The sequence below is a fragment of the Triticum dicoccoides genome, chromosome 7B, assembly GCF_002162155.2.
Source record: "Triticum dicoccoides isolate Atlit2015 ecotype Zavitan chromosome 7B, WEW_v2.0, whole genome shotgun sequence".
Classification (NCBI taxonomy): Eukaryota; Viridiplantae; Streptophyta; class Magnoliopsida; order Poales; family Poaceae; genus Triticum; species Triticum dicoccoides.
This window is the reverse complement of record NC_041393.1, coordinates 726,094,361-726,104,919: the sequence shown is the minus strand read 5'-3', so window position 1 is coordinate 726,104,919 and position 10,559 is coordinate 726,094,361. Positions and strand designations below refer to the sequence as shown.

The 10,559-nt window shown below is 47.0% G+C and overlaps 1 protein-coding gene across 1 annotated transcript; it reads left to right on the top strand.

The window, feature by feature from the left end:
- Positions 1-639: 639 nt before the first annotated feature.
- LOC119341168 (probable glutathione S-transferase GSTF1) lies at positions 640-1,833 on the top strand. Its single transcript, XM_037613039.1, has 3 exons — positions 640-848; positions 1,018-1,066; positions 1,232-1,833. The coding sequence occupies exons 1-3, from the start codon at positions 690-692 to the stop codon at positions 1,675-1,677; spliced, it is 654 nt and encodes a 217-aa protein (XP_037468936.1). The 5' UTR covers positions 640-689; the 3' UTR covers positions 1,678-1,833.
- Positions 1,834-10,559: the final 8,726 nt, after the last annotated feature.

Genomic DNA, 10,559 nt, shown 5'->3' with positions numbered 1-10,559 from the left:
AACCGCGACTAAAGCCCGCGAGCGCCCTGGGCCCAGGCATTTGGTCGCGGTTCATCTGCCGAACCGCGACTAAAGACTTCATTAGTCGCGGTTCCTACAGTTTCGCGACTAATGGGGCTGGACGGAAGCCTCTTTTTCTACTAGTGCTCATTGCCTATTGTAAAAATGATCATCGCGTATTTTAAAAAGGTTGACAAAATTCACAGATTTGATAAACTATGTAATACTTTGATGTTTGCTTTGAACATATCTAATTATGTTTGATATTATTTGTATGCGACATGTATATAATTTGAGATGAAAAGTGCATTTGCTGTTGCCGGTGCGGCTACTCTATTATAGGGCAGCAATTGGAGATATCACTTTTTGGTGTCCAGATTTTTTACTTCAACTTGTTTTGGTGCCTTATTTTAGAGTTGTTATTGGAGATGCTCTTGTACGGACTGGCGCAAAGAGACAAGCTTGTGATCGATTAGTGAACTTTCGCGTTATTCACCGCTCAACACACCACCCATATGTTGGACTTTTGCATCGCCCGTCTACTGCTTTGAGCTTTCTACGAAGCAGCTCGCTAGCCGTATAAAAAACGCAGCTGCGACCGTGAGCCGCCGCTTTGGACTCGAGAGGCCGTCAGTCAACTTGCTCTGCTTCTGCAATCACGGGAGGGGAGCGAAGGGGGGAGGGGATCCATGGAGACGGAGGCGAAGGTGAAGGTGTTCGGGCCGGCGAGATCCACCTGCGTGGCGCGGGTGCTGGTGTGCCTGGAGGAGGTCGGCGCCGAGTACGAGCTGGTGCACGTCCACCTCCCCGCCGGCGACCACAAGGGCCCCGCGCATCTCGCCCGCACCGTACGTCTCGCTCGTCTCTTCTTCTTCTTCAGTTCTTCCAGCAGCCGATTTCTTTCACTGAGATTGCCCGGCTGAGAATTTGGGTAATGGTTGCTAGGCCGCGTACAGGTTCATATTCAGAAAGTAGTCTAGCTATAACTGATTGCTCAGCTCTGTATTTGCCTTGCAGCCCTTTGGCCAGGTCCCGGCTTTCCAGGACGGCGATCTCATCCTTTTCGGTGAATGACCAATTTCATTCAGATGTCTATATATTTCGTATCGACACACAAACACACGGAAAAACTGAAAGAACAACCATCTTCGTGTAGCTATAGACTGAACAAATTGCTCTGTACAACATTATTCAGATTTATATAAATTTCGAACGTATGTTGTTATCCCAGAGTCGCGTGCGATTTCGAGGTACGTGCTCCGCAAAGGCGCATCCGATCTACTCCGAGAGAGCAGCCTCGCCGAGTCGGCGACGGTGGACGCATGGCTGGAAGCAGAGTCCCACAACTTTGACAGGGCCATGTCGGCGATCACCTTCCAGTGCTTCGTCGTGCCCATGTTCATGGGCGGGACGACTGGCCACAAAATCGTCGACGAGAACATGGAGAAGCTTAAAGTAGCCCTCGGAGTCTACGAGGAACGTCTGTCCAGGTCCCAATACCTGGCCGGAGATTTCATCAGCCTGGCGGACCTCAGCCATTGCCCCATGGCTCACTACCTGCTGGCCAGCCCCTGCGCGTCGGTGCTCGATGCGTATCCGCGTGTGAGGGCCTGGGTTGACGGGATGATGGATCGACCGAGCGTGAAGAAAGTCATTGAGCTTATGGATGCGTCGTGAAAAGAGTGGTGTGGTGTGTGCTTTGTGGAGTGGAAGTTGTCTGAGATGTGCCGGTGGAGGTGATTTGTCTTGTTTTCAGTACCACAACTCTTTATATTTTGAATAGTAGTAAGAGGGTACCTCCGAATAATACTACACGTACAAAAGGATACCCAATTTACCAGGCGTCAAAGTATATACCCAATTTATATGGAAATATCTTAATAACTTACACCCAACTTTGTAATAATGGCCCAAAATTCACCACATGCCGAAATTCCATTTAAGCTCTCTAAGAGCATCTCTATCCAAACTCCCAAATTCCATCTAACTCCCCAAATTGGCATATTTTGAGGATTTAATCAAGCCTAACCGAATCCTTAACCTGATAACGTCTCAAAAAATTGAGGATTTAAGTTTCAAGAGATTTCTTTTTGGATCAAAAAGACCTAACAGAATCAGGAACAAAATCGCCCGTCTTCACCTACTGATTTGCCACCGCCATCACCGAAAAGTGCCGCCGCCACTTGATTCGCCACCGACATTGATCGAACCACAGCCACTGCTCGATTCGCCGATGTTGTCAGCCGATTCTCCATGGTAAGGTTGTGCCCGCCCACCGCTATGCCTACTCATGCCAACACCTCCTGCAAGTCATCGTGCGGGACCTGGCGGCCTGGTGAAGGGGACAGAGGAGGAGGAGCCCCACGCTGGCATCGAACCTTCAAAGGAGAAAGATGAGCGGGGAGGGGGAGCAATCCTGTGACGCCCCCGACTCAATCGTGCACTAATCATGCACGTAAATGCGCACGATCAAGATCAGGGACTCACGAGATGGCATCACAACACAACTCTAAACACAAATTAAAGTCATACAAGCTTTATATGACACGCCAGGGGCCTCGAGGGCTCGAATACAAACGAGTCAGCGGAAGCAACAATATCTTAGTACAGACATAAGGTAAACAAGTCAGCCTTAAGAAGGCTAACACAAGCATCAACAACGATAAAAAAGGCAAGTCCTCCTGCGTGGGAGCCTCCTAACTACTCCTGGTTGTCGGCAGCCTCTTCGTAGTTGTAGGCTCCGTCGAGTAGTAGTAGTCGTCGGTGGTGTCATCTGGCTCCTGGGATACGTCATCTGATCGCAACAATTGGGTGGAGGGGGAAAAGGGGTAGCAAAGCAACCGTGAGTACTCATCTGAAGTACTCGCAAGGCTTACATCAGATCTATTCTAAATATGCATCAGTATCAAAGGGAAGGGGCGGTATCTGTGGACTATACTGCAGAATCTAGAATAGAGGAAAAGGCCTAGCCTAACAAAGAATAGCATCTTGCAACATCATAAGAGAGTAGAGTAACATAACATAAGTAATAAGTAAGTTGTAGTAACGCCCAGAGATCCTTTCTCGACTCCCTGCGAGAAATAAATCCCGGAGCCAATCAAATCCATTTAGTCATCTATAGTATCCAGTTCTAGTTGTAATAGATCTAGATACATTTTCGAGTGTCCGTTATTGTGGACACGTCTATTCGAATGGATATACTTCCTTGCAGGGGTGCACCAACTTACCCAACACTCTCGATTAACTCCACAATACACCTTCAGGCCATGCCCAACTTCGGTTGGTCGACACGTCTTACTCCTACCTAGACTCAACGGAGAGGCCAACACGCCGGTCTACATCCTAAGCGTTCCGGGGTCTTGGGTGTAGGGGAACGGAGCATGTAATTTCAAAAAAATTCCTACGCTCACGCAAGATCTATCCATAGAGATGCATAGCAATGAATGGGAGAGTGTGTCTACATAGCCTCGTAGACCATAAGCGGAAGCGTTTCACAATCCGGTTGATGTAGACGAACTTTCTGTTGGGAAACATAGTATTTCAAAAAAAAATACGATCACACAAGATCTATCTAGGAGATGCATAGCAACGAGAGGGGAGAGTGTGTCCACATACCCTCGTAGACCGAAAGTGGAAGCGTTTAGTAACGCGGTTGATGTAGTCGAACATCTTCGCGATCCAACCGATCCAAGTACCGAACATACGGCACCTCCGCGTTCAGCACACGTTCAGCTCGATGACGTCCCTCGTGCTCTTGATCCAGTTGAGGACAGGGGAGAGTTCCGTCAGCACGACGGCGTGGCGACAGTGATGATGATGTTACTGGCGCAGGGCTTCGCCTAAGCACTACGACGATATGATCGAGATGTGTAACTGTGAAGGGGGCACCTGTTGGGGAACGTAGCAGAAATCCAAAATTTTCCTACGAGTCACCAAGATCTATCTATGGAGAGACTAGCAATGAGAGAGAGGGGAGTGCATCTACATACCCTTGTAGATCGATAAGCGGAAGCGTTCAAGAGAACGGGGTTGAGGGAGTCATACTCGTCGTGATCCAAATCACCAGAGATCCTAGTGCCGAACGAACGGCACCTCCGCGTTCAACACACATGCAGCCCGATGACGTCTCCCACGCCTTGATCCAGCAAGGAGAGAGGGAGAGGTTGGGGAAGACTGTTGGAAATATGCCCTAGAGGCAATAATAAAAGCATTATTATTATATTTCCTTGTTCATGATAATTGTCTTTATTCATGCTATAATTGTGTTATCGGAAATCGTAATACATGTGTGAATAACAGACATCAACATGTCCCTAGTGAGCCTCTAGTTGACTAGCTCGTTGATTAACAGATAGTCATGGTTTCCTGACTATGGACACTGGATGTCATTGATAACGAGATCACATCATTAGGAGAATGATGTGATGGACAAGACCCAATCCTAAACATAGCACAAGATCGTATAGTTCGTTTGCTAGAGTTTTCAAATGTCAAGTATCTATTCCTTAGACCATGAGATCGTGTGACTCCCGGATACCGTAGGAGTGCTTTGGGTATGCCAAACGTCACAACGTAACTGGGTGACTATAAAGGTAGACTACGGGTATCTCCGAAAGTGTCTGTTGGGTGACATGGATCAAGACTGGGATTTGTCACTCCGTATGACGGAGAGGTATCACTGGGCCCACTCGGTAATGCATCATCATAATGAGCTCAGAGTGACCAAGTGTCTGGTCACGGGATCATGCATTACGGTACGAGTAAAGTGACTTGCCGGTAACGAGATTGAACGAGGTATTGGGATACCGACGATCGAATCTCGGGCAAGTAACATATCGATAGACAAAGGGAATAGCGTACGGGGTTGATTGAATCCTCGACATCGTGGTTCATCCGATGAGATCATCGTGGAGCATGTGGGAGCCAACATGGGTATCCAGATCCCGCTGTTGGTTATTGACCGGAGAGTCGTCTCGGTCATGTCTGCTTGTCTCCCGAACCCGTAGGGTCTACACACTTAAGGTTCGGTTACGCTAGGGTTGTAGGGATATGTATATGCAGTAACCCGAATGTTGTTCGGAGTCCCGGATGAGATCCCGGACGTCACGAGGAGTTCCGGAATGGTCCGGAGGTAAAGATTTATATATGGGAAGTCCTGTTTCGGGCATCGGGACAAGTTTCGGGGTTATCGGTATTGTACCGGGACCACCGGAAGGGTCCCGAGGGTCCACCGGGTGGGTCCACCTGTCCCGGGGGGCCACATGGGCTGTAAGGGGGTGCGCCTTGGCCTAATGGGCCAAGGGCACCAGCCCCACATAGGCCCATGCGCCTAGGGTTCAAGGGGGCAAGAGTCCTAGGAGGGTAAGGCACCTCCTAGGTGCCTTGGGGGGAGGGAAACCCCCCTTGGCCGCCGCACCCCTAGGAGATTGGATCTCCTAGGGCCGGCCACCCCCCCTTGGCACCCCTATATATAGTGGGGGAGAGGAGGGACTTCATACCTGAACGCCTTGGCCTTTGGTTGCCTCCTTCTCCCTCCCCAACACCTCCTCCACCTCCATAGTGCTTAGCGAAGCTCTGCCGGAGTACTGCAGCTCCATCAACACCACGCCGTCGTGCTACTGCTGGTGCCATCTCCCTCAACCTCTCCTCCCTCCCTTGCTAGATCAAGAAGAGGAGACGTGGCTGTTCCGTACGTGTGTTGTACGCGGAGGTGTCGTCCGTTCGGCGCTGGTCATCGGTGATTTGGATCACGTCGAGTACGACTACATCATCACCGTTCTTTTGAACGCTTCTGCTCGCGATCTACAAAGGTATGTAGATGCATCTAATCACTCGTTGCTAGATGAACTCCTAGATGATCTTGGTGAAACGAGTAGGAAAATTTTTGTTTTCTGCAACGTTCCCCAACAGTGGCATCATGAGCTAGGTCTATGCGTAGTTCTTCTTGCGCGAGTAGAACACAATTTGTTGTGGGCGTAGATTTGTCAACTTTCTTGCCGTTACTAGTCCTTTCTTGCTTCAGCGGCATTGTGGGATGAAGCGGCCCGGACCAACCTTACACGTACGCTTACGTGAGACCGGTTCCACCGACTAACATGCACTAGTTGCATAAGGTGGCTGGCGGGTGTCTGTCTCTCCTACTTTAGTTGGAGCGGAATCGATGAACATGGTCCTTATGAAGGGTAAATAGAAGTTGACAAATCACGTTGTGGCTTTAACGTAGGTAAGAAAACGTTCTTGCTAGAACCCTAATTCAGCCACGTAAAACTTGCAACAACAATTAGAGGACGTCTAACTTGTTTTTGCAGCAAGTGGTTTGTGATATGATATGGCCAAAGTTGTGATGAATGATGAATGATCTATATGTGATGTATGAGATGTTCATGCTATTGTAATAGGATTCACGACTTGCATGTCGATGAGTATGACAACCGGCAGGAGCCATAGGAGTTGTCTTTATTCTTTTATATGACCTGCGTGTCATCAAGAAACGCCATGTAAATTACTTTACTTTATTGCTAAACGCGTTAGCCATAGTTGTAGAAGTAATAGTTGGTGAGCAACTTCATGGAGACACGATGATGGAGATCATGATGATGGAGATCATGGTGTCAAGCCGGTGACAAGATGATCATGGAGCCCCAAGATGGAGATCAAAGGAGCTGTGTGATATTGGCCATATCATGTCACGTTTATTATTTGATTGCATGTGATGTTTATCATGTTTTGCATCTTGTTTACTTAGAACGACGGTAGTAAATAAGATGATCCCTCAGAATAAATTCAAGAAGTGTTCCCCCTAACTGTGCACCATTGCGACAGTTCGCTGTTTCAAAACACCACGTGATGATCGGGTGTTTTATTCAGACGTTCACATACAACGGGTGTAAGACAGATTTACACATGCAAACACTTAGGTTGACTTGACGAGCCTAGCATGTACAGACATGGCCTCAGAACACAGAAGACCGAAAGGTCGAGCATGAGTCGTATAGAAGATACGATCAACATGAAGATGTTCACCGATGTTGACTAGTCCGTCTCACGTGATGATCGGACACGGTCTAGTTTAACTCGGATCATGTAATACTTAGATGACTAGAGGGATGTCTAATCTAAGTGGGAGTTCACTAATAATTTGATTAGTTGAACTTAATTATCATGAACTTAGTCTAAAATCTTTGCAATATGTCTTGTAGATCAAATGGCCAACGTAGTCCTCAACTTCAACGCGTTCCTAGAGAAAACTAAGCTGAAAGACGATGGCAGCAACTATACGGACTGGGTCCGGAACCTGAGGATCATCCTCATAGCTGCCAAGAAAGATTATGTCCTACAAGCACCGCTTGGTGGCGCACCCGTTCTCCCTGCAGAACAAGACGTTATGAACGCTTGGCAGGCACGTTCCGATGACTACTCCCTCGTTCAGTGCGGCATGCTTTACAGCCTAGAGCCGGGGCTCCAAAAGCGTTTTGAGAGACATGGAGCATATGAGATGTTCGAAGAGCTGAAAATGGTTTTCCAAGCTCATGCCCGGGTCGAGAGATATGAAGTCTCCGACAAATTCTTCAGCTGTAAGATGGAGGAAAACAGTTCTGTCAGTGAGCACATACTCACTATGTCTGGGTTGCATAACCGCTTGACTCAGCTGGGAGTTAATCTCCCGGATGATGCGGTCATTGACAGAATCCTCCAGTCGCTTCCACCAAGCTACAAGAGCTTTGTGATGAACTTCAATATGCAGGGGATGGAAAAGACCATTCCTGAAGTATTTGCTATGCTGAAATCAGCAGAGGTAGAAGTCAGGAAGGAACATCAAGTGTTGATGGTCAATAAAACCACTAAGTTCAAGAAAGGCAAGGGTAAAAAGAACTTCAAGAAGGACGGCAAGGAGGTTGCCGCGCCCGGCAAGCAAGCTGCCGGGAAGAAGCCAAGGAATGGACCCAAGCCCGAGACTGAGTGCTTTTATTGCAAGGGAAGCGGTCACTGGAAGCGGAACTGCCCTAAGTACTTAGCGGATAAGAAGGCCGGCAAAACCAAAGGTATATGTGATATACATGTAATTGATGTGTACCTTACTAGTGCCCGTAGTGGCTCCTGGGTATTTGATACCGGTGCAGTTGCTCACATTTGTAACTCAAAGCAGGGGCTGCGGAATAAACGGAAACTGGCAAAGGACGAGGTGACGATGCGCGTCGGGAATGGTTCCAAGGTCAATGTGATCGCCGTCGGCACGCTACCTCTGCATCTCCCTTCGGGATTAGTTTTAAACCTTAATAATTGTTATTTAGTGCCAGCTTTGAGCATGAACATTGTATCGGGATCTCGTTTAATTCGAGATGGCTACTCTTTTAAATCTGAGAATAATGGTTGTTCCATTTTTATGAGAGATATGTTTTATGGTCATGCTCCTATGGTGAATGGTTTATTCTTTATGAATCTCGAACATGATGCTACACATATTCATAATGTGAGTACCAAAAGAAGTAAGGTTAATAATGATAGTCCCACATACTTGTGGCACTGCCGCCTTGGTCACATAGGTGTCAAACGCATGAAGAAGCTCCACGCTGATGGACTTTTAGAGTCTCTTGATTATGAATCATTTGACACGTGCGAACCATGCCTTTTGGGTAAAATGACCAAGACTCCGTTCTCAGGAACAATGGAGCGAGCAACCGACTTATTGGAAATCATACATACCGATGTGTGCGGTCCAATGAGTGTTGAGGCTCGCGGTGGCTATCGTTATGTTCTCACTCTCACTGATGATTTAAGTAGGTATGGGTATATCTACTTAATGAAACACAAGTCTGAAACCTTTGAAAAGTTCAAGGAATTTCAGAGTGAGGTTGAAAATCAACGTGACAGGAAAATCAAGTTTCTGCGATCAGATCGTGGAGGAGAATACTTGAGTCACGAGTTTGGGGCACACTTAAGAAAATGTGGAATAGTTTCACAACTCACGCCGCCTGGAACACCTCAGCGTAATGGTGTGTCCGAACGTCGTAATCGCACTTTGTTAGATATGGTGCGATCTATGATGTCTCTTACCGATTTACCGCTTTCTTTTTGGGGCTATGCTTTAGAGACTGCCGCATTCACTTTAAATAGGGCTCCGTCAAAATCCGTTGAGACGACACCGTATGAATTATGGTTTGGGAAGAAACCTAAGCTGTCGTTTCTAAAAGTTTGGGGATGCGATGCTTATGTCAAGAAACTTCAACCTGAAAAGCTCGAACCCAAGTTGGAAAAATGCGTCTTCATAGGATACCCAAAAGAAACTATTGGGTACACCTTCTACCTCAGATCCGAAGGCAAGATCTTTGTTGCCAAGAATGGGTCCTTTCTGGAGAAAGAGTTTCTCTCGAAAGAAGTAAGTGGGAGGAAAGTAGAGCTTGATGAAGTATTACCTCTTGAACCGGAAAATGGCGCAACTCAAGAAAATGTTCCTGAGGTGCCAGCGCCGACTAGAGAGGAAGTTAATGATAATGATCAAGATACTTCTGATCAAGCTCCTACTGAAATTCGAAGGTCCACAAGGACACGTTCCGCACCAGAGTGGTACGGCAACCCTGTCTTGAAAATCATGTTGTTAGACAACGGTGAACCTTCGAACTATGAAGAAGCGATGGCGGGCCCGGATTCCGACAAATGGCTGGAAGCCATGAAATCTGAGATAGGATCCATGTATGAAAACAAAGTATGGACTTTGACTGACTTGCCCGTTGAGCGGCGAGCCATAGAAAATAAATGGATCTTTAAGAAGAAGACAGACGCGGATGGTAATGTGACCATCTATAAAGCTCGCCTTGTCGCTAAGGGTTATCGACAAGTTCAAGGGGTTGACTACGATGAGACTTTCTCACCGGTAGCGAAGCTGAAGTCCGTCCGAATCATGTTAGCAATTGCCGCATTCTATGATTACGAAATATGGCAAATGGACGTCAAAACGGCATTCCTTAATGGTTTCCTTAAGGAAGAATTGTATATGATGCAGCCGGAAGGTTTTGTCGATCCTAAGAATGCTGACAAAGTGTGCAAGCTCCAACGCTCGATTTATGGGCTGGTGCAAGCATCTCGGAGTTGGAACATTCGCTTTGATGAGATGATCAAAGCGTTTGGGTTTACACAGACTTATGGAGAAGCCTGCGTTTACAAGAAAGTGAGTGGGAGCTCTGTAGCATTTCTCATATTATATGTAGATGACATACTTTTGATGGGAAATGATATAGAACTCTTGGACAGCATCAAGGCCTACTTGAATAAAAGTTTTTCAATGAAGGACCTTGGAGAAGCTGCTTATATATTAGGCATCAAAATCTATAGAGATAGATCAAGACGCCTCATAGGTCTTTCACAAAGCACATACCTTGATAAGATATTGAAGAAGTTCAATATGGATCAATCCAAGAAGGGGTTCTTGCCTGTGTTGCAAGGTATGAAATTGAGCTTAGCTCAATGTCCGACCACGGCAGAAGATATAGAAGAGATGAGCGTCATCCCCTATGCCTCAGCCATAGGTTCTATTATGTATGCCATGCTGTGTACCAGACCTG

Bases quoted from the DNA above. Each gene is read 5' to 3' on its own strand.
- LOC119341168 (XM_037613039.1), top strand. From the start codon at position 690: ATGGAGACGGAGGCGAAGGTGAAGGTGTTCGGGCCGGCGAGATCCACC. The intron at 849-1,017 runs GTACGTCTCGCT...TTTGCCTTGCAG, and splicing joins CCGCGCATCTCGCCCGCACC to CCCTTTGGCCAGGTCCCGGC. The intron at 1,067-1,231 runs GTGAATGACCAA...TTGTTATCCCAG, and splicing joins CGGCGATCTCATCCTTTTCG to AGTCGCGTGCGATTTCGAGG.